This window comes from Salvelinus namaycush, chromosome 24 (assembly GCF_016432855.1).
Source record: "Salvelinus namaycush isolate Seneca chromosome 24, SaNama_1.0, whole genome shotgun sequence".
NCBI classification, from domain to species: Eukaryota; Metazoa; Chordata; class Actinopteri; order Salmoniformes; family Salmonidae; genus Salvelinus; species Salvelinus namaycush.
The window spans coordinates 1,591,142-1,615,495 of record NC_052330.1 but is presented as its reverse complement, the minus strand read 5'-3'; the positions used below and the strand labels follow the sequence as shown (position 1 = coordinate 1,615,495).

General features: G+C 40.7%; 1 protein-coding gene across 1 annotated transcript in view; it reads left to right on the top strand.

The window, feature by feature from the left end:
- The window catches only part of LOC120019589 (lysosomal-associated transmembrane protein 4A-like), a 28,961-nt gene extending 4,972 nt beyond the window's left edge, over window positions 1-23,989 (top strand). The window contains exons 2-7 of the mRNA XM_038962901.1: window positions 6,041-6,179; window positions 11,930-12,006; window positions 14,110-14,232; window positions 15,718-15,813; window positions 16,153-16,251; window positions 22,323-23,989. Coding sequence (XP_038818829.1) covers window positions 6,041-6,179; window positions 11,930-12,006; window positions 14,110-14,232; window positions 15,718-15,813; window positions 16,153-16,251; window positions 22,323-22,397 — 609 coding nt within the window. The 3' untranslated portion in view covers window positions 22,398-23,989. The remainder of the gene's footprint in view (window positions 1-6,040; window positions 6,180-11,929; window positions 12,007-14,109; window positions 14,233-15,717; window positions 15,814-16,152; window positions 16,252-22,322) is intronic.
- Window positions 23,990-24,354: the final 365 nt, after the last annotated feature.

Here is a 24,354-nt window from a genome sequence, read left to right as displayed (position 1 = left end):
TTATGGTTAGGTACACATTGGTGCAACGACAGTGCTTTTTTTTGTGAATGCGCTTGTTAAATCATCACCCGTTTGGTGAAGTAGGCTGTGATTCGATGATAAATTAACAGGCACCGCATCGATTATATGCAACACAGGACAAGCTAGATAAACTAGTAATATCATCAACCATGTGTAGTTAACTAGCGATTATGTTAAGATTGATTGTTTTTTATAAGATAAGTTTAATGTTAGCTAGCAACTTACCTTGGCGCCTTGCTGCACTCGTGTAACAGGTAGTCGGCCTGCCACGCAGTTTTACTTATATTTGTGTGTATTAGGTAGTTGTGTAATTGTTAGATATTACTGTACAGTCAGAACTATAAGTACAAGCATTTCGCTACACTTGCAATAACATCTCCTAACCATGTGTATGCGACCAATAACATCTCCTAACCATGTGTATGCGACCAATTAAATTGATCACTTAAATAGTTCTATTGATTTCAGTGTGATATTGATTGAAGTGATTAACCAAAAAAGTGTTTTGTTAAACTTCTGCGTTGGCGATCCACTTGAATCAAAATGAAACAATTTAACTAGCTGACTCCTACAAATTGTCCTCTAACCAGGGATGTACACGTTATTCCCAGATTCTGTGTTGTTTTTGAGCTGTGTCAGTTTTAACAGGATGCTAAATCAATTGATTTCGATGTAATAATCGATATGAATGCAAGACAAAAGTGTTGCATTTGTCTTTCTGTTTTGGTGACCCCCGTATCAAAATGCAACATACCGAAATGTAGCAGACTGTTCTGCAGGTTGTCCTCTAACCTGTAATGTAAAAATATCTACAGTTTCCATGTGGTTTTTGAGTTATGGTAATTTCAACAGCGCATATCTTGAAGAGTGATTTATTGGCACTTGTCAAAAAAACAACAGGGTTTTTGGTGCGTGTGCAGTTTTACAGTGCTCCTTTTTTTTTTAAAGAAGTAATTAGGACTGGTTGATATGCCGTAAAACTTGTATCTAATTTTTTACAAACTTATGGGCGATTCAGTATATACAGTGCATTCATAAAATATTCAGACCCCTTTTCCCACATTTTGTTACGTTACAGCCTTATTCTAAAATTTATTTAAAAAAAAATGTTTAATCTACACACAATACCCCATAATGACAAAGCAAAAACAGGTTTTTAGTAATTTTTGCAAATGTATTAAAAATACAAAACTAATATCACATTTTACATAAGTATTCAGACCCTTTACTCAGTGTTTTGTTGAAGCACCTTTTGGCAGCGATTACAGCCTCAATTCTTTTTGGGTATGACGCTACAAGCTTGGCACACCTGTATTTGGGGAGTTTCTTCCATACTTTTCTGCAGATTCTCTCAAGCTCTGTCAGGTTGGATGGGGAGCGTCACTGCACAGCTTTTTTCAGGACTCTCCAGAGATGTTCGATTGGGTTCAAGTCCGGGCTCTGGCTGTGCCACTGAAGGACATTCAGATTTGTCCTGAAGCCACTCCTGCGTTGTCTTTGCTGTGTGCTTAGGGTCGTTGTCCTGTTGGAAGGTGAACCTTCGCCCCTGTATGCGGTCCTGAGCGTTCTGGAACAAGTTTATCAATGACCTCTTTGTACTTGGCTCTGTTCATCTTTTCCTCAATCTTGACTAGTCACCCTGCTGCTGAAAAACATCCCCACAGCATGTTACTGCCACCACCATGCTTCACCTAAGGGATGGTGCCAGATTTCCTCCAGACGTGATGCTTGGCATTCAGGCCAAAGAGTTCAATTTTGGTTTCATCAGACCAGAGAATCTTGTTTCTCATGGTCTGAGAGTCTAGGTGTCTTTAGGCAAAGTCCAAGCAGGCTTTTGTGCCTTTTTTACTGAGGAGTGGCTTCCGTTTGGCAACTAGCATAAAGGCATGATTGGTGGAGTGCTGCAGAGATGGTTGTCCTTCTGGAAGGTTCTCCCTTCGCTGCAGAAGAACTCGAGCTCAGTCAGAGTGACCACCGGGTTCTAAGTCACCTCCCTGACCAAGGCCCTTCTCCCCGATTGCTCAGCTTGACTGGGCGGCCAGCTCTAGGAAGGGTCTTGGTGGTTTCAAACTTCTTCCGTTTAAGAATGATGGAGGCCACTGTGGTCTTGGGGAACTTCAATGCTTCAGAAATTTTTTGGTACCACTCTTCAAATCTGTGCCTCGACACAATCCTGTCTCGGAGCTCTACGGACAATTCCTTCGACCTCATGGCTTAGTTTTTGCTCTGACATACACTGTCAACTGTGGGACCTTATCTATACAGGTCTGTGCCTTTCCAAATTATGTCCAATCAATTTAATTTACCACAGGTGGACTCCAATCAAGTTGTAGAAACATCTCAAGGATGATAAATGGAAACGGGATGCACCTGAGCACAATTTCGAGTCTCATAGCAAAGGGTCTGAATACTTATGTTTTTTATTAATTTGCACACTTCTAAACCTGTGTTCGCTTTGTCACCATGGGGTATTTTGTGTAGATTTATGAAAATGTTTTATTTAATCATTTTTAGCCTCATGCTGTAACTTAACAAAGTGGAAAAAGTAATGTGGTCTGAATACTTTCCGAATGCACTGTACACAGGTGAGAGTAGTGTGGAGCCGTCCTCTTTTTCCTTCCTTCCTCTAAACTAGTCAAGCTTGCTTTTCGTCAATAAAATCACAGTAAGCCTATGCCCCAGCACTTCGTGCCTGCATATGAGAAGCGCGGCATCAAATAAAGGAATGTGCCTTAAAACAAAAGGCTAATTGAATTTCTACTCATCGTTACCACATTATATAGGACGTGCAAATTGACTCGCTTGGACGATTAAGGAGCATCATGTTCTCTCCATCCATGTAAATAAATGTAACTGCAACCACAGCGTACACAACACACACACACTCAGGTACCAGGAGGCAGGACAGATGGCAGACTGTCAAACCAGCACCGTTTCCCAGTCATCGCTCACTTTGTGACTGACAGTCGCCTTTCCTATCAATAGATTGCTAGAAGATGCATATCGTTCATTCTAGCGGGAAATGGCTCTGAATACTTTTTTCCCCTAAATTACTGTAAAAAGAGGCCCAGTTATTTAATTAATATCGTTCCCCTTACAAAAAAAGATTGCAGATTTAAAAGTGCAGTAACTGCAGTTGACTGTAGTATTTTGGATGCAGTAAATGCAGAATAACTACACTGTACTGCAGCTATACTGCACTCCAACTGCAGTTACACTGCAAAATTACTGCAGGGGGGGGGGGGGAAGTATTTTGGACGAGGTGTTTGCAGCATACTGCATTTATGCTGCACTATGACTGCAGAAAAGGTTTTTACAAACCTCTGAATTGTAAGAAAAAAAAAGAAGTAGCCCAGTTAATTTAATTTAATAGCCACAGCCGGCACTAGTGGAAATCACTGCACTTAGATTAGAACTATGATCTCTCCTAATGTGTTCTCCAACTCCTAAAACAGTTTAGAATAAAGCTCAGTGCTGTTATCCTTGCAAGGTGAGGTATTGAATGCAGGGGTGTCAATCATTTTGACACCTACCTTTTTTGATGAAATAAAGTATTACTTGCTAAACAATCTTTATCTGAGACAAATATTAGTATAAAGTAATATTTTTTTTAGTATACAATATTGCTCAGTATTAGAATTATTTTAGACAGTAGTTTTTGCGCCTCTTTATCAAGGGTGTCAATTTTGGACTCCACTGTTTGCTTTCTTCGTGTGAACATCGAGACGTCACTATCAATATTCAAAACATTCTACAACGCACAAGTGTCCTGGGCCCGGTTTCCCAAAAATCATATTAAGGCTAAGTTCATCATTAGAACCTTCTTAGGAGCATCGTTAAATATCTGAGCTGTTTCCTGAAACCATCGTTATTTGTACTTGAAAATGTCTGCAATCTTAACGCCTGCCTCAGACCACTCGTAGAACAGCTAGTGGGGCAAAAAAGTATTTAGTCAGCCACCAATTGTGCAAGTTTTCCACCATAATTTGCAAATAAATTCATAAAAAATCCTACAATGTGATTTTCTGGATTTTTTTTCTCATTTTGTCTGTCATAGTTGAAGTGTACCTATGATGAAAATTACAGGCCTCATCTTTTTAAGTGGGAGAACTTGCACAATTGGTGGCTGACTAAATACTTTTTTGCCCCACTAAGTGTGTCCTTAGATATTTTTTTGCCCTTGCGCGTCACTTTATACACAAGATCTCAGCTAAACAAAGAATCACATGGTGTCTCTGTGACCCCTGATAACTTCAGGACAAAGTTGACTACAAATACAAAGTTGCCAATGTCTTTGCAATGGATACAAACAAGCTACTTGTACAAACAAGCTACTAGCTACTTGTAGGCTACTGTCTGTAATTTCTCAATATATTTTATGTGCCAAATCTGTGATTTAGTGAATTTGTATTGAGTAGGCATTCAAATAAGCCACCTCAAAAGTTGCAGTGGTAGGTGGTAATAGGAGCTGATCCGTCGTCAGTATTGTGAAATAATTGTAATTTTAAACTAAGATTGTAATGGAGAAAGCTAATCCGAGAGCAGTGCTCCCTTCGATATTATCAGTATTGACACTAGAGGTGTGCCAACATGACCATACTCACAATTGGATCTGTAAATTGACAGTTGATAATTAGATCGAATGATATTCTTCATTGGAAAAAACAGAAGTGTTTTAATATGCCTAAATATATGTTGGCAAAATACCTCCCTACGCATTCTTGATGCAAAAAAAGATGCAGATTATGAGCGGTGTTCGGAGGGGTGTGTTTGTCCTCAATTTGCAGTGGGCGAGAAACTGATCGGGTGAAATTATGAAGTGAGTGGACGGAGAAATACAGCTTCACTCTATCCAATCAGAACAGCAGGATCAACGTACAGCCCGCCCTTCTCTTTACAGACGGCCAAAGGAGCCAGTTGAGTTATTTAGACCACGTTGAACCTTGCACATGACTGACTGACATGAGAAAGAAACGTGCTGGCACCCGAAAAGTACTTTTTTCCCCCAATCACAGATAATTACAAAAATACTATGATCATAATCGTATCAACAACAAAAAAATGCCCATATCCGTTACGATACTCGTTTTGTCTTACTACCCGGCACAGCTATTCATCTTGGCTACATCTCTCTGCCCTTTCTACTCCTTTTTTTTACCGCTTTTACTGACATTCCTTAGTCTGTATCATTCATGTCTGCGGAAAGGAAACGTAAGTTGAAACAGAAACCGGTGTAATACAATATAGATGGTCTAATCTACAACAGACTGTATCCTAGCCTGGTGCCCAGTCAGATCTATTTGTAATGTCTTGACAACTCCTATGGTCATTGTCACTCACGCCAAATTATAGGCGTTGGCAAACCAACACAAACGGATCTAGGAGCAGGCTATGTATTTTCGTGGAAAATTGCAAGATTATGTTTTAGTGCTTGTAAGATTATATTATAATCTTTGGATTGCATTAGAATGGTTGTTTTATTCAACAGAATAGAATCTGTCGACTATTGTGTGTGTTCCACTGAGGATGGGCCTCTATGAGATAGCACTGACAGAGGAGATTTACGATGTCTTTGGCCAATAAAGCCTACAGAGCATTCCAGATGGATGAGGTAATGTTTTGGTACTATGAAATACCAGGAACGAGTTTAGAGCCTCGTCTTAGAGACCAAACTGAACGATAATTTATAGCTAATGCTATCTGGCTATGGTATACTCAAGTAAAAGTCTTTCTTTGTGAACTGTTCCTAAGATCTGTGGTTCGTCATGTAAGTTGAGAGGGGTGTATCTTGGCTATAAAAGATCTTGGTATTCTTTTGTAGGCACTCTCAGAATTCATTATAGACACTGAATTGATCTGAGAGTCATAGGGCGATTTTGAAGCTCATATAATTAAAGATGAAATTTTAAGTATAACTCTGTCTGGTGTGTGGTTTATAACTCTCCTCATTTGGTAATACAGGAAATTGCTGCCACAGTATTCAAGAACAGTCTAACAATACCTTTCTCTCTCTTGCCAGGTGGTGAACCTGTTGATGGGCATCCTGCTGACTGTGGCCGTGACCCACCCAGAGAATGTGCCCACTGTCGACTTGCAGTATGAGGTCATCGAGCACTACTTTAGCCACACCTTCCAAGGAGAGGGGAATGTCCTAAAGGGTTAGTTTATCTAATCTTCATGTGTGGCTCATGTTCAACTTGAGTTGTCTATGTTCGCCATTAGTGACATCGTCCACAATTGCTGCAGGCAGTAGCTAGCATGATTTTGCATCGTCCCCCGATTTTTATATAATATTTGTTAACATTTCAACGATATTAGCAAAGCTGTACTAGCTTTTTATATACTGGTACCTCATGGCTGTCCCACACACACACACACACACACACACACACACACACACACACACACACACAGAGACACACACAGAGACACCAACAAATCCCCTTGATAACATCATCATGGATAACTATCACCAAATGCCTGCTTCTTTAACTTTTTTAGCCCAATACGGACTCATGTAATGGACATACACAAAATAGTCCAAATTGGTGAAGTGAAATTACAAAAATGTCAAACTGATAAGTGGTGCATGCATATGTATTCACCCCCTTTGCTATGAAGCCCCTAAATAAGATCTGGTGCAACGAATTACCTTCAGAAGTCACATAATTAGTTAGATTGCACACAGGTGGACTTTAAGTGTCACAAGATTTGTCACATGATCTCAGTGTATATATATATATATATACACCTGTTCTGAAAAGCCCCAGAGTCTGCAAAGCAAGGGGCACCACCAAGCAAGCGGCACCATGAAGACCAAGGAGCTCTCCAAATAGGTCAGGGATAAAGTTGTGGAGAAGTACAGATCAGGGTTGGGTTATAAAAAATATCAGGAACTTTGAACATCCCACAGAGCACCATTAAATCCATTATTAAAAAATGGAAAGAATATTGCACCAACAACAAACCTGCCAAGAGAGGGCCGCCCACCAAAACTCACGGACCAGGAAAGGAGGGCATTAATCAGAGGCTACAAAGATAACCCTGAAGGAGCTGCAAAGCTCCACAGCGGACTACAATTTAGCTTTTTTTGGCCATGAAGGAAAACGCTATGTCTGGCGCGAACCCAACACCTCATCAACCCGAGAACACCATCCCCACAGTTGAAGCATGGTGGTGGCAGCATCATGCTGTGGGGATGTTTTTCATTGGCAAGGACTGGAAACTGGTCAGAATTGAAGGAATGATGGATGGCGCTAAATACAGGGAAATTCTTGAGGGAAACCTGTTTCAGTCTTCCAGAGATTTGATACTGGGACGGAGGTTTACCTTCCAGCAGGACAATGACCCTATGCATACTGCTAAAGCAACACTTGAGTGGTTTAAGGGGAAACATTTCAATGTCTTGGAATGGCCTAGTCAAAGCCCAGACCTCAATCCAATTGAGAATCTGTGGTATGACTTAAAGATTGCTGTATACCAGCGGAACCCATCCAACTTGGAGCTGAAGCAGTTTTGCCTTGAAGAATGGGCAAAAATCCCAGATGTGCCAAGCTTATCGAGACCCACCCCAAGAGACTTGCAGCTGTAATTGCTGCAAAAGGTGGCTCTACAAAGTATTGACTTTGGGGGGGTGAATAGTTATGCACGCTGAAGTTTTCAGTGTTTGTCTTATTTCTTGTTTGTTTCGCAATAAATATTTGGCATCTTCAAAGTGGTAGGCATTTTGTGAAAATCAAATGATACAAACCCCCCAAAAATGTATTTTAATTCTACATTGTAAAGGCTTCAAAATAGGAAAAATGCCAAGGGGGTGAATACTTTCGCAAGCCACTGTAGATGATTTAAATGAAAACATAAAATGATGGCATTATAAACAGTAGGCTATGGGCCTATTTCAATCATTGAAATACATTTAATACTAATCAATGAAGTTCTATTTTAATACCTTCCAGCTTCTGTTTGTAATTTGTCTCAATATATTTCATGATGTGTAACACATGTGCACAATGAATGCCAAATCGGTGATTTAGTGCAGTTGTATTGGGTTAGCATTAGAATAAGCCGACTCAATATTTTCAGCCGTAGGTGGTAATAGGAGCTGATCCGCTGTCAGTATTGTGAAATCATTCTTAAAGTATTCATTTTCACAAGTACTCTTAAGTTATTTTAGTGGTTGTACTAAATATCTTCTAATTACACGTTGCTTTTGTTTACGTTGTGAACATAGCAGAAACTCGAGCAAGCTACATTGACTAACGAGTAGCTTCTTGACTTCATAAATATTAGTAAAATAGCCAGTGGTGTCTAGTGGGGGCCATTATGCAACCAAAATCAACTTTATTTCTCATTATTTAAATTCACAAGATGTAATGAATGTGTGCATCATCTGTCAAAAAATGGAACCTCTGCGGTTCTCGAGCTTGGACGCTGCCGTTGGAAGTGACTCAACGCGAGCAGTATAGCAGCTTTTATTGATTTCAAAGGAAGCATTCCCTCAATGGCTAATGTATGATGGAAACTCCGGACGCCCGATGGCTGTAGTGTAGCTGGGCTGTTAGTGTGTGGAAGTAATTTAGCCTTGCATTGCATTTGTATTGGGTAACCATTAGAATAAGGCGCCTCATATTTGCAGCCGTAGGTGGTAATAGGAGCCGATCCGTTGTCAGTATTGTGAAATAATTATAATTTTAAGGTACAATTTTAATGGACAAAGCTAATCCGAGAGCAGTGCGCCCTTTCTTTCGATCCTATCAGTATCGACACATACCTCAATGACGCACTTGTCGACCGTTCTCTCTGCATTATGTTTTGGGAAACGAGTCTTCGGCCGTTGTAGAAAAGATGCATTGTTAAAACACTCTAAGCCTAAATTCTATCGCTATCATGAAACTGGGCCCAGTGCTATGCACTCTGTGGTTGGCCTGCTGTTTAGTTGGCTCGATCACAGGATGGGTGGTGGGTGCGCTACATAAATTCTAGCTTTGATACAATGTCAGCATTCAGCGGATTGACTGGGCTATTATCAAAGCCTGGCACTGCTGTGGCTTCATCAGTGCCATTTCTAGTCGGTCTCTTCCCACTTAGTTACTATGTTTAAGAAGGAGATCGCGAGCCAGAGTTTGGCATCTAAACATCCGATTTCACCCTGCAGTAATGGTTCAAAATCACTGGTCCGACACTTTTTCAATGCTGTCCATCCCTTTCTGTGTCCCCCACCTACTGTCTAAATAAAGTCCACAAAATAAAAGTATTGTGTTTACAGACAAAAGATGAGGGTCTAAACCGCTGTAACCTATAGTCTGATATGTTAGTGATATCAAAGTACAAAGTGCGGAAGAAGAGGGCCCTCTTCAAATACCTGAGAAATCAATGGCTTCCTGCACAGCTTAAGAGTGACTGTGTGAATAATAGACCTTAAGAGCCTTGGGACTGAACCACTTGTACCTCTCCTCAATGACTTAATCGTTCCCGAGCTTAGCAGGAGGCCATGAGTGGTCAGAAGCAGACGGCAGGCCAATTCATTAGCCTAGCGTAGCCTGTGCTGTTGTGCCTTGTCGTTTTAACTGGTATTACTGAGTGCCTGAGCGGGAGAATGTAAGGGCTCCCCAGAGCAAGCTAACGCTAAAAGAGAGCAACCACGCAGCCCAGAGATGCTCCAGTTACAGACGAATCAATTAGGCCTTAGTAGTAGTGCGCTCACTCTGACAGTTATATGAATGCACTCTGTGTGGCCCTACCGTGGGATGCAAATGGCTCAGACCAGGCGGTCATGTTGGCCCCAAACAATTGATGCACAATAATAGTTCAATTGTTTTTTAAAGGTAATTCAATGCTTGGGCTCATGTTTATGAGGTTAAAATTTTCTCCCAAAAGCCTTTGACTGACATTATTTTCCAAGACTTAGACCAATGCGTTTTTGGGTTTGTAATTAGGGTTGCATATTTTGGGGAATATTCAAAGGTGGAAACTTTCCGTGGGAATTAACGGAAATATATGCAAATTAATATTAATACATTTTTAATGTAGATGTTTTTTGCATTGGATATACACTGCTCAAAAAAATAAAGGGAACACTTAAACAACACAATGTAACTCCAAGTCAATCACACTTCTGTGAAATCAAACTGTCCACTTAGGAAGCAACACTGATTGACAATACATTTCACATGCTGTTGTGCAAAAGGAATAGACAAAAGGTGGCAATTAGCAAGACACCCCCAATAAAGGAGTGATTCTGCAGGTGGTGACCACAGACCACTTCTCAGTTCCTATGCTTCCTGGCTGATGTTTTGGTCACTTTTGAATGCTGGCGGTGCTCTCACTCAAGTGGTAGCATGAGACGGAGTCTACAACCCACACAAGTGGCTCAGGTAGTGCAGCTCATCCAGGATGGCACATCAATGCGAGCTGTGGCAAGAAGGTTTGCTGTGTCTGTCAGCGTAGTGTCCAGAGCATGGAGGCGCTACCAGGAGACAGGCCAGTACATCAGGAGACGTGGAGGAGGCCGTAGGAGGGCAACAACCCAGCAGCAGGACCGCTACCTCCGCCTTTGTGCAAAGAGGAGCAGGAGGAGCACTGCCAGAGCCCTGCAAAATGACCTCCAGCAGGCCACAAATGTGCATGTGTCTGCTCAAACGGTCAGAAACAGACTCCATGAGGGTGGTATGAGGGCCCGACGTCCACAGGTGGGGGTTGTGCTTACAGCCCAACACCGTGCAGGACGTTTGGCATTTTCCAGAGAACACCAAGATTGGCAAATTCGCCACTGGCGCCCTGTGCTCTTCACAGATGAAAGCAGGTTCACACTGAGCACATGAGCACATGTGACAGACGTGACAGAGTCTGAAGACGCCGTGGAGAACGTTCTGCTGCCTGCAACATCATCCAGCATGACCGGTTTGGCGGTGGGTCAGTCATGGTGTGGGGTGGCATTTCTTTGTGGGGCCGCACAGCCCTCCATGTGCTCGCCAGAGGTAGCCTGACTGCCATTAGGTACCGAGATCCTCAGAGCCCTTGTGAGACCATATGCTGACACATGCACATTTGGCCAGATGATTCTGCATCTTTGTTGCATTCTTCACATATGATTTGGCACAGTATTTGCAAATGTACACAGCTTTTCCTTCTACATTAGCTGCAGTGAAATGTCTCCACACATCAGATAGTACCCGTGGAATTTTCCTGTAAAGATTAGAAAAAAATAGTAAAAAACCAACAAATACAATTCCATGTACAAATAAATAGATAAGCAGTTAAATTAAACAACTCCTTTGTGAGATAAATGTTTTAAAATGAAACATGCATGGAAACAGGTGAATTAACACTGTTAGCATGCTCAAGCAAGCTAAAACCCACATGATAGCAAAAACGAACTAGCAGAAATTGTTAACAAGTTCGAAATGATTTAAACACACTTTGCTGTAGGCTACTATTTACTAGTTAACAAAAAATCATGCATGTCATAAAATATATTCACCCCACCCAGTATTGTAATCAAAACTTACCAGAAAGCATGTAGTCCTTTGCTCAGACCATGTAGTAGTGTGGGCTTAATAGCATCTCATTAGTGTGCAAGATCTTGAGAATCATCTGCACATTTTGATGGAGGAATGCACTGTGCATGCAGAGGGTTGCAATTCCATAGAATTGGGGATAGTTTAACCAAAATATGCCACAGGACCTAGAATTGCCTTGTGTATCCCACAAAAAGGTTCACTGTTATAAGCTAACTTTTTAAAAATGAATTTAAGCAACATTCCCCAAATTCCAGGGCTTAACTTCCCATGGAAAATTTCCGGAAAATTTCCGGAAATTTCCCGGGAAGTTTCCCACCCTTTGCAACCCTATTTGTCCTTCAATAAAGTATTTTACCCTAATGAATGTCTCTCTATCTGTGTGTGTATAGAGAATGCCTGTGTGGGATTCGCCATCTCTCTGCTGATGCTCACTATCAGCGCCATGATGGTCTATGGAGCCATTACTGTAAGTTCTTTCCTTCTGATTTGTGTGTCTGTGTGAACGTGTTTTCATCCACATCATGTCCATAATGGAATTCACGACAATTACAAATTCTCGAGTCACTCCTCAACATATTTGCTCAGGGGTGGGAAAATAACCCCCTGCATTATCTTTCATCCTGACTACTCTCTTGGTTTGTTAGGCAAATGTCTGCTCCTAAATACACACGCATGAAAGCCTCGTTTTCCTACTTTCTAATAATAGACCTTTTGGTCTATTCTAAATCCTGAATACAAATTAAATGAACGTGTAAAGCGGGCCTACGACAAATACCCCTGGAGGAGTGGGTAAAATAGGAGGTTGAAATGATGTTATTGAACCTCAACCATTACGAAAGAAAGCGGACTGAAACAGGGAGGAACTACCTGGAGTTGTCAAATAAGAAACACTCATTTTGAGTTTTGCATTGCAAAATGTTTTAAAACGATATGTGCCCTAATGAATACAACTCAGGTGGCAGCCCTTTGTCATATCCTGGTGTCTGAAAGGACCATTTCTAATGTATTTAATGCTTTTTCAGCAATGGACTTTGACTCACTGCATGCAAACTCCTTACGTGTGCATTCTACTGGCCCCACCAGGGCAAACAATGTTTGCTACACAACGTTGCTCTAATGATATCATGTTTACCTCACCAGGCCTGCCTGATGGGCATCCACACTGACAGGTTTGTCGTCTGTGACGTGGACCCGACTAGATCTGCTAGTTTAAATGGCGACGCACAGCTAACACATGCGTCTCGTAGAGGTTATGCCTTAGCTGTGACTACAGGCTCTTAGGTTACCCTTGTTGATGCCCTGTATTCAGTGTTCACACAGTAGGTCCATTGCTGGCTGTAGCCTCCCCTGCTAAATACCAGTCATGATGACCTAAGCAAAGACGTGTACAGTGCCTTCAGAAATCATTCACACAACCCCCCCACATCATTCACACCCCCACTTTTTTTTTTTTTTTTTTACATTGGTTTGTGCTAGAGCCTGAATTTAAAATGGATTAAATTGGGATTGTGTATCACTGGCCTACACACAGTACCCCATAATGTCAAGGGGGTATTATGTTTTTATAACTTTTTTAACAAGTCACATAATAAGATGCATGGACTCGCACTGTGTGCAATAATAGTGTTTAACATGATTTTTAAATGACTACCTCATCTCTGTATCCCACTCATACAATTATCTGTAAGGTCCCTAAGTCGAGCAGTTCATTTCAAACTGCCTCGTAAAGAAACACCTATTGGTAGATGGGTAAATAATTTGTATTTCCCTTTGAGCGTGGTGAAGTTATTAGTTACACTTCGGATGGATCAACAACCTTGTAGTTACTCCACATTACTAACCTAAGTGACATAGTGAAAAGAAGGGAGCCTGTATACTGTTACGTGCCCCAGCAAGAAAACCAAAAGTGTTGCTCAAACAGAAGGGGGAACTAACAAAGAGTCACTGACAACCACCAAAATGAAACCGGTGGGTTTTAGGAGGGTGTCCACTGAAAGTTGCATAGCAACAACTGGGACCTTAAGATCCACCATGAGCACCCACTACCAAACTTAAAGACAGGAAGCAAACCAAAATGAAAACAGGTAAGATCAGACAAAGGATTATTATTTTTTTAGCAAATAGGGAGAGTCAACTAAAGGTGTTGACCCTCCACATCTCTCAAGACAACTGGTGCCCTGGGTCAGCACAGGGGAATCACCTTCCGTCTAACGAGGTGACACCAATCGGTGCGCCCTATGTGCTAAAAGTCCAACCTCAAAACATAAATGGAAAAACCAAAACCTATAACAATACAAAAAAGTATATTTAACCCATTTTGAATTCAGGTTGTAACACGTGTAATAAGTCAAGGGGTATGAATAGTTTTTGAAGGCACTGTACATAGAAACTCTTTTTGATTTTGTGACATCCTCAACGTAGTTTAGTACCCAACATTTAGATGAAGCTTTTGCTATGGCTATATATGGCCCTTGCTTGACAAACCTCCTGACGAACTCTAGTGAAATGGCCATCCTTTCACACTTTTGTTTAATAATGTGTGTGTGGTTTTCCCTTCCTCCCCCCGTAGCATCGTGACGGCTGGCTTATCCCGTTCTTTTGCTACCAGCTCTTTGACTTTGCTCTGAGTTGCCTGGTGGCCATCAGCTCCCTCACCTACCTGCCCAGGATAAAGGACTACATGAAGGAGCTGGTGAGTCAGTCTAGTCCTTCACCACTGCCTGTCAGCTAGTCTCACAAATCACAAATATGAAGCTAACCAGAAGTCTTGCGAATGTTTTTTTAAACATTTTTATAATTGTTTTATTCTAACAATTAACAGGAACAATTTTATTATGATAACCAGCTGACTTTCTTATGATACAGAAGAAAAAAAAAATCTGCTATAAAACAGTTAACTTAAATAAACATCCAGTTAATGCGCTTCGTTTTCTGGTTAAAGCACAATTAAGTGGTGAGGAGGCGCTCCGCGGACCCTTCAGCTCCACTATAAGCGTTGTGTTACCTTCAGCGTTGTCAATGTGCCGTTCTACCTGCCACACAGAGCGCGTTGTTTTGAGGGCGAAGGAGCAGAGTGGAAGAGCAGCTTTATAAAAATGTTCCGTACTGTAACATATTGATCTATTGTGCGTAAGTACCATGGCTTTGGTCCAGTTTTTCGCAAGTACTCTCATTGTTTCTAGTGGTTGTACTAAATATCCTCGAATTACACGTTGCTTTTGTTTACATTGTGAACATAGTCAATGTAGCTAGCTCGAGTTTCTGTTAACTAGTAGCTTCTTGACTTCGTAAATCTTAGTAAAATAGCCAGTGGTGTCTAGTGGGGGCCATTATGCAACCAAAGTCAATTTTATTTCTCCTTATTTCAATTCACAAGATGGAATGAACGTGTGTGTGTCATCCATCCAAAATGGAACCTCAGCGATTCTGGAGCTTGAACGCTGCCGTTGGATGTGACTCAACGCGAGCAGCATAGCAGCTTTTATTGATTTCAAAGGAAGCATTCCCTCAATGGCTAATGTCTGACGGCAACTTCGGACGCTCGATGGCTGTTAGTGTCCAGAAGTAATTTCGCCATGCATTGTAGTCATTGCGATATCTAGCGTTGCTATTTTGTCAAGTTTTCTCGTGTCAATAAACTTGTGACATTCCAGGATTATTCATTATATTATTAAAGCCCGATTTAATCAACAAATACGATGGTCAGTTGAAAAAAGGTTAAGGGTACATTTTTTATTAAACAATTGAGACAAACTAATAAATCAGATTACTTATATTTAAGGACAGAATCTATATACAATCCCGAAATCAGCTCTAACTGTCAGTAGTAAAACAAAGCTTAAACTGTTTGCGTGAACCCTAAATATACCGAAAATGTATGTTGAGTGAGCTTCCTGGCATGGTAGGCTGCTCCTCACCACTCTATGAAAGCAGTTAATTAAAGAAAAACATTAATATGGGTTGCTGGTTCAAAGTTAGAGTTTATATTCAGAGAGAACTAAAGTAATTTCTGAGTACTTGGGAAAGTTAGCTGGGTAACTCATTGACCTCGCTCTGTAATATACCGCCCTAGAGGGTTTAAATGTGTTCTCACTATCGTTGTCACCTGGCCTGTCTGTCTTTATGGGGTTTTGTTTAGCTTCTGTATGTGCTGAATGTCTCTCTCCTCGCCTCTCAGCCAGACTTCCCCTACAAGGACAACCTGCTCTCCATGGACTCCAGCTGCCTGCTGCTCTTCGTCCTCGTCTTCTTCACCTTTCTCATCATCATGAAGGTCTCTGGGAAATAGCTGTGATTGAATGCTGTACTCCATTCCCCCCCCCCCCCAACCAGATTCCCAAGAATATGCCATTTATTTGGTTTACTGCACTTATTAGTGTTCATGTGAGATTTGATCTGATTTACCAATCCGTGAAAGTACTTTAGTAGACTGATGATAGACCTTGACTGACAGGTCTTTAGTAGATGGGTTATAGGCCTTCAGATGCTGAATCAGGGGTGTTTTGAGCTGGGCTATAACAAAAGCCTGCACACATTGTGGCTCTCTAGGACCAGGATTGAGCATCACTGGATTAGGTAGAAGGACTAAACATTTTGACCACTTTCCCCTCAGGCTTACCTGATTAACTGCGTGTGGAATTGCTACAAGTACATCAACAACAGGAACGTGCCGGAGATCGCCGTCTACCCTGCCTTTACGGCGCCTCCCCAGGTATGTTTGTGCCTGAAAAGCCCCCACTCGGATTACCGGTAATCACATCTGAAGCATACGTTTCACATCTTTAAGCAGTCTGCAAACAGGTTCGGTTTGCTCCTAGCAGAACTTTGACTAGGTGAAGCAAACGTCTGTGCTCGAATACTCCCTAAAGACCTTCACTTTAAAAATTTGAAAATATTATGCCAGTATTACTGTTGGTTATCCCTCTTGATCAACAACAACAGCCTGAAATACTTCATCAAAATAGTCTGAATTAATCTAAGATAAATCAAGAAATCTGTAATTAATGTTGACGATTTTTCAGAGGTTTAACTAAGAGCAGTATTTCAAGTGAAAAGATTTTGCATGAAAACTAGTAGTCTCTCATTGAATGACAACAAACACTTAATTGAAGAATCCCGTTCCATAGTTCCATCTTCCACTAGGAGTAGTACTGTTGACCATTCACAGACGAAGGGGCGTGGACTTTGTCTACAGAACTTCGACTTGCCTCGAGAAAAAAATGTGTGCTCGATCAACCGAATGGGAAAAACTGCCAAATTAAAAAATAACTGATTTCCACAAGCACAAGTTGCCAGCCCAATAATTCAAAAAGTAGCAAGCCAGGCTCCCCCGGTTTAAGACATTTTTGCAGAACAAACTCTATTTTGCTGGCCTCTGGTACATTCTAATGCTATGTTGTATTTTCACATTAATTAGTGTTAGTTTTATCAGCTGGTGTACAATATGATATAAAACACGGGAAACATTTTAATTTTGACTGCACTGGACCTTTAACCTGTTTGGGCTGCAAGGGGCAGTATTGAGTAGCCAGATAAAAGGTGCCCATTTCAAACGGCCTCGTACTCAATTCTTGCTCGTACAATATGCATATTATTATTACTATTGGATAGAAAACACTCTCTAGTTTCTAAAACCGTTTGAATTATTTCTCTGAGTGAAACAGAAGTCATTCTGCAGCACACTTCCTGACCAGGAAGTGGAAAGTCTGAAACCGAGGCTCTCTTCTACTTCCTGCCTATAAATGGTCATGAGATCTATTAGTATACATGCACGTCATACACCTTCCCCTGGATGTCAAGAGGCTGTGAGAGAAGAAAGGAGGTGAGTATCTTGGTCTGAGATGGAACACATCATCTTGGAATGACGTGTCCCCCATTTTCGGTACTCTGAAGAGCGCGACGTGGACAGTGGGATTGCCTTCTCTTTAGCTGCCGTAATAGGCGAGTACTATCTCCGGCTTTGATTTTATTTGATACATGTCACCATATCATCGTAAAGTATGTTTTTTCAATATAGTTTCATCAGATTATTGAACATTTTTCGGGAGTTTTGCCGTGTTCCGTTCTCTTCCGTTTGTTGACATGGAGAGATTCGCGCCACTTGGCTAGTGTGCATGCTAATTGAAGAGGGAAAGTTGCCGTTCTAAATCCAAACAACGACTGTTCTGGACAAAGGACACCTTGTCCAACATTCTGACGGAAGATCACCAAAAGTAAGAAACATTTTATGATGCTATTTCATATATCTGTCGTGCATGTGAACTGGTCGTCGGCGCCCAAGTGTTTCTGGCTATTGTGGCTACGCTAATATAACGCTACATTTTGTTTTCGCTGTAAAACACTTAATAAATCGGAAATATTGTCTGGAATCACAAGATGCCTGTCTTTCATTTGCTGTACACTATGTATTTTTCAGACATGTTTTATGATGAGTAATTAGGTATTTGACGTTGGTGTCTGTAAATATTATGGCTGCTTTCGGTGCAATTTCTGATTGTAGCTGCAATGTAAACTATGATTTATACCTGAAATATGCACATTTTTCGAACAAAACATATGCTATACAATAAATATGTTATCAGACTGTCATCTGATGAAGTTGTTTCTTGGTTAGTGGCTATTTATATCTTTATTTGGTCGAATTTGTGATAGCTACTGATGGAGTAAAAAACTGGTGGAGTAAAAAAAGTGGTGTCTTTTGCTAACGTGGTTAGCTAATAGATTTACATATTGTGTCTTCCCTGTAAAACATTTTAAAAATCGGACATGTTGGCTGGATTCACAAGATGTGTACCTTTCATATGCTGTATTGGACTTGTTAATGTGTGAAAGTTAAATATTAAAAAAAAATATCTTTTGAATTTCGCGCCCTGCACTTTGAGCTGGCTGTTGTCATAAGTGTACCGACGCCGGGCTGCAGCCATAAGAAGTTAAATAATCCTATAAGAGTCTGCTGACTTCCACGCGCTTCAAGCTTCCTTTTTTAAGAGAGATGAGAAAATACATCTGCCATACAGGTATGATTGAAGATAAAGCAGGTGTCAAACATTGGCTTTGCTACACAGAAAGCAGCAGCAGCTGACTACTCCATTGTCAATACTTTGATTAAATCAATATCTTTGAAATATCATAAGTATCATTATTTTTCTTCATTCTGTTTTATTTGATCATATTTTGGACCAGAGTTAGGCTAGTGGAGAGAGCCTACCTATTGTTTCTGCAGTGAAGAGGATTCACCATCTTCATCAAATGTTTGCATAATTAATCTGCAGATAATCGCAAAAAGGCCTACCGGTATGCAAATTAGGGAGCCAAATGAACAGCTCTCTTACCGATGGAATTTGGTAGGCTACTGACGAGTCACTCACTTTAACGTCACGGTCTGGCAAGTCCTAATGGACTTCATATCAAAAATACCGACACGTTCTTTACTTGTCCCGATGTGATACTATGGACGTACACTGTATGAAACATTAGGTAATCTTTCCATGACATCGACTGACCAGGTGAAAGCTATGATCCCTTATTGATGTCACCTGTTAATTCCACTTCAATTAGTGTAGATGAAGGGGAGGAGACAGGTTATAGAAGGATTTTTAAGCCTTGAGACAATTTTGATATGGATTGTGTGTGTGTGTGTGCCATTGAGGGTGAATGGGTCAGACAGAAGATTTAATTGCCTTTTGAACGGGGTATGTTAGGTGCCGGTCACACCAGTTTGTCAAGAACTGCAACGCTGCTGGGTTTTTAAAAACTTAACAGTTTCCTGTGTGTATCAAGAATGGTCCACCACCCAAAGGACATTTGGCCAACTTGGCACAGCTGTGGGAAACATTGGAGTCAACATGGGCCATTCAGCACCTTGTAGAGTCAATGCCTAATGAATTGAGGCGGTTCTGAGGACAAAAGGGGGTGCAACTCAATATTAGGAAGGTCTTCTTAATGTTTGTGGACTCAGTGTATAACTACATTGTATGATTTATTAAGGATATACAGTACCAGTCAAAAGTTTGGACACGCCTACTCATTCAAGTTTTTTTTAACCTTTTTCTACATTGTAGAAGAATAATGATGACATAAAAATTATGAAATAACACAGTAACTAAAGTGTTAATACAAAAATAAATATTTTTTTAAATCTTCAAAGTAGCCATACTTTGCCTTGATGACAGCTTTGCACATTCTCTTTGGCAGCTTTGGCATTCTCTCAACCAGCTTCACCTGGAATACTTTTCCAACAGTCTTGAAGAAGTTCCCACATATGCTGAGCACTTGTTGGCTGCTTTTCCTTCACTGTGGTCCAACTCATTCCAAACCATCTCAATTGGGTTGAGGTCGGGTGATTGTGGAGGCCAGGTCATCTGATGCAGCACTTATCAATCTACTTCTTGGTCAAATAGCCCTTACAAAGCCTAAGGGTCATTGTCCTGTTGAAAAACAAATGATAGTCCCACTAAGTGCAAACCAGATGGGATGGCGTATTGCTGGAGAAGCCATGCTGGTTAAGTGTGCCTTGAATTCTAATCACAGACAGTGTCACCTGAAAAGCACCATCACACTTCCTCCATGCTTCGTGGTGGGAACCACACTTGCAGAGATCATCCGTTCACCTACTCTGCGTCTCACAAAGACACGGCAGTTGGAACCAAAATTCTCAACTTTGACTCATCAGACCAAAGGACAGATTTTCATGTCCATTGCTTGTGTTTCTTGCCCAAGCAAGCCTCTTCTTCTTATTGGTGACCTTAAGTGGTTTCTTTGCAGTAATTTGACCATGAAGGCCTGATTTCACAGTTGATGTGTCTGTTACTTGAACTCTAAAGCATTTATTTGGGCCGCATTTTCTGAGGCTTGTAACTAATGAACTTATGCTCTGCAGCAGAGGTAAATCTGGGTCTTCCTTTCCTGTGGCAGTCCTCATGAGAGCCAGTTTGATCATAGCGCTTTATGGTTTTTGCGACTGCACTTGAAGAAACGTTCAAAATTCTTGACATTTTCCTGATTTGACTTACCTTCACGTCTTAAAGTAATGATGGACTGTCCTTTCTCTTTGCTTATTTGAGCTGTTCTTGCCATAATATGGACTTGGTATTTTACCAAATAGGGCTATCTTCTGTATACCACCGCTACCTTGTTGGCTCAAACGCATTAAGATGGAAAGAAATTCCACAAAATTATTTTTAACAAGGCACACCTGTTAATTGAAATGCATTCCAGGTGACTACCTCATGAAGCTGGTCGAGAGAATGCAAAGCTGTCATCAAGGTAATGGGTGGCTACTTTGAAGAATCTAAAATATATTTTGATTTGTATAACACTTTTTTGGGTTAGTGCATGATTCCATATGTGTTATTTCATCACTTATTCTACAATGTAGAAAAGAAAAACCCTTGAATGAGTAGGTGTCAACTTTTGACTGGTACTGTATGAGATTAACTTTATTGAGTCAGTTCGACACCTTTTAAAGACTAGTCAAGCTTGCTGTTTGTCAATCTAAGCACAGTAATTGGCCTATGCGCCACCACTCCGTGGCTGCATATGAAACTAGCCGGGGTGCAACGTTCACTTCTCACTGGCCCGGAGTGGTGATCTACTGGCCCGAACATGGTGTAGTTCTTAAATACATTGTGGACATGCCTATAGGCCTATAGGTTGGCATGCTTTCTCTCTATATTCAGCTATTAATAGGCTACATTTGGTTATTATGATATGTATTAAACATCTGTGAAATATAATTTAGCAATGCAAGTCATTACTCCATTCTTTAGAACTGCATTCTATTAATTGCATTCATTTTTGTTTCTAAATTGTCATTTTGTGAAGATTTTAAAATAGGCCACTGTCCCTGTAAGACAAATGTTCCAAAAGAGCAATCGACATGGCTACAGTAGGCTTGCCAAGACAAATGCTACTGCTTGAGATGTTGTGACTCGTGGGAGCGTGGTGGTGCCTGAATGAATGGCCAATCATATTTCTCAAATACAAATAGCATGACATTTACGTGTGTAGTCTTCAATGGTAGACTGCGACCGAGCAGGTAAATGTTGAACTGGAATGCGAAAAGTTACTGTCTCTGTCAGGCCAGTGACTGACGAGATCCTCTGGCCCCACACACATCTTTACTGGCCCCGGGTCAGTGGTCCATCAATGATGTCAGACCCTGCATGCAAAATAAAATAAATTCATGTGTCTGAAAACAATGGGCATAGTGGATTTTGACTTATCTTTACCACATTATATGGGATGTGCGAATTCATTCTCTCTCCCTCCGTGTAAAGAAATTTGACTGGAACCACAGCGCACACACACAAAGTTACCAAGAGGCGGGACAGATGACTGCCAAACCAACAGTGTTTCTCTGTCATCGTTCACTTTGTGACTGACCAGGCGCCTGTACTATATCAATAGATCGCTAGAAAGTGCATTTTGTTCATTCTAGCGGAAGAGGGCTCTGCAGTCTTTCTAACTAGAGTTGAAAAGTAGCCTAGTTAATTTAAGTGGAAAAAGTAGCTGACTGTAAATTAGTCTGTATTCTCAACAGCTGGCGCTAGTGGAAAACACTTAAAACGTCATAATATATACGCGTTACTGATACAGTACAGCCAGTCTCCTTCCCAGATTGTTTAAGAGACAGATTATAGCATTATCAATGTTATTATTAATTTCGCAAATATGATTAATATCCATCTCTGGTCCTTTCACACTGCGAAGTTGGCTATATTTATACATTGCTTTATTGTTTAATGAGATGAATGTAATGATTAACTTTCTCTCTCTCCTCAGTACATCCTGCCCACCTACGAGATGGCAATGAAGATGCCAGTGAAAGAGCCCCCTCCCCCCTACATGCCTGCCTGAAGACCCCCCTCGTGTGTGTGTGTGTGTGTGGCCTCCCACAGCTCGCCATTTTTAACCCAGCAGTGCATTTCTAGCGAGGGATACTCTTTAAAGGCCCAGTGCAGTCAAAAACGTGATTTCCCTGTTTTTATATACATTTCTACACTGAGGTTGGAATAATACTGTGAAAATGATAATGTCCTTCAAGTTGTATTGGTTGTATGTATGCGATACACGGAATGCTTACTTACAGGTTCCTTCTCGACAATGCAACAATAATAAGAAACAATAAAAGATGAGAATACTAACAAAGTATAAATGGCTCAGTAGAATAACATTTTTAGCATGATTATAATACAGGAAGGCACAAATTATAGTCTAATATTTGTGTGTTTTGGGGGCAAGTGGTTAAATGGTGTAATATTTGGCCCTTTTAGTGTAAGAGCTGTTTGAAAAGCGTGCCTAAAATGTTTGCCTGTTTTGGTGGGATGGAGTTTTGTCCTTCCATGGTGACTTCACCATGTAGTAAATTAGTTAATAGACCACTAAGGAAAGAGTCCCAAACTTTGCCAATAGAGGCACATTTTCAGTTCTCCACTCAGACCACACCAACAGTCCGAGCAAAATTGCTCTTTGCTAAGAAGCAATTTGTTTTCAATTAAAATTGTCAAAAACAAACAATCACTGTAGGGGGCTTAATTGTTACCCAGAAATGATTTCATATTTAGATAAAAAAAACAGCTGCATTGGAACTTCTAACATTCAAACCCAGACCCCATAATATTGTAGATAAGTGAAAGGAGAGTGGAGGGGCAGATCAAGTAGTCTGCCATCGGATGACGTGAAATGTATAAAGCGATGAAAGCTTTCCGATCTTTTCTTTCCCCCCCCCCCCCCCCCCCCCCGTCTTTTTCATGTCTTAGTAAAAAAAAAAGTTATTGTGAAAATACCATCGCTTGAATGCCTATCACCAGTTCAGTTCATCTTTAAAATAAACACCATCCTTTCCTTATAGATTTGATATTGTGTGACTAAAAAAAATAAACATTCTTAAGACAATCCACTCATGATCTCTTATTGTTGAATCTGTTTTTTTTGTTGTTGCTTAAAATCTAGATTATTTCGTCCAAAGAGTTTGACGGGGGACATCTGTAGCTCTGCATCCCTTTATTTATTTAGCCTTGGATGTCCATCTGTTAATCCGCCACCTGTGTGTGCCATGTCCATTATCCGCCGCCTTCTGTGTGACCCTGCGTTGTTAGCTTAGAAAAGCTAGTGAATTGTGTTGCAGTTAAATGACCTGATGCTGCTGGTTAAAGGGAAAGTACACTCCAAAACCAAAGTTTATCAGATTTCAGACCTCAAAAGTTGTCTGTGAAGATAAGTCTTATTTTATCTCAACAAAAGTCCACTTTGGAGGTCTGGAAACATCTGATAAATGTTGGTTTTGGAATGGATTGTCTTGTTTGAGAGCGATGCCTTATCAGGAAAGTGGAGGGAATAAATGGCCAGTGGTGGATGCATGCTACTCTTTCTGCCTTTTTCTTTACATTGTGTTTTGATCCTTGTGAAAAACACATTCAATAAAAATTTTAAAACATTTGTATTCATCACCTGACTGAGCAGTGTGTCTATTCTTTTTACCTGATATGAGCAAAGAAATGTCATTACTTTTTGTTGGATTTATTTGGTTCTGTACTCAATCTGAAGTGGATTTATAAGAAGCATACGGTAGTAGTGGATGCCGCGGGAGTGTTTTGTGAGACCGGCCTACAGAATTACATTCATTATTAAAATCTATTTGGAGGCAGCTTCTCTGTCCTGAATTTCCAAATCCGTTTTGTGTGTGTTCAGACAGTTATTTGCTGACATGGCTACACTAGTTGTCATAGTAATGACAGGTGTGGGTGCAATGGTGTATGCTGATTGGTTGTCGCGCTCTTCGTTCTATCACTTAGAAGTAATTTAGCAAGGTAAG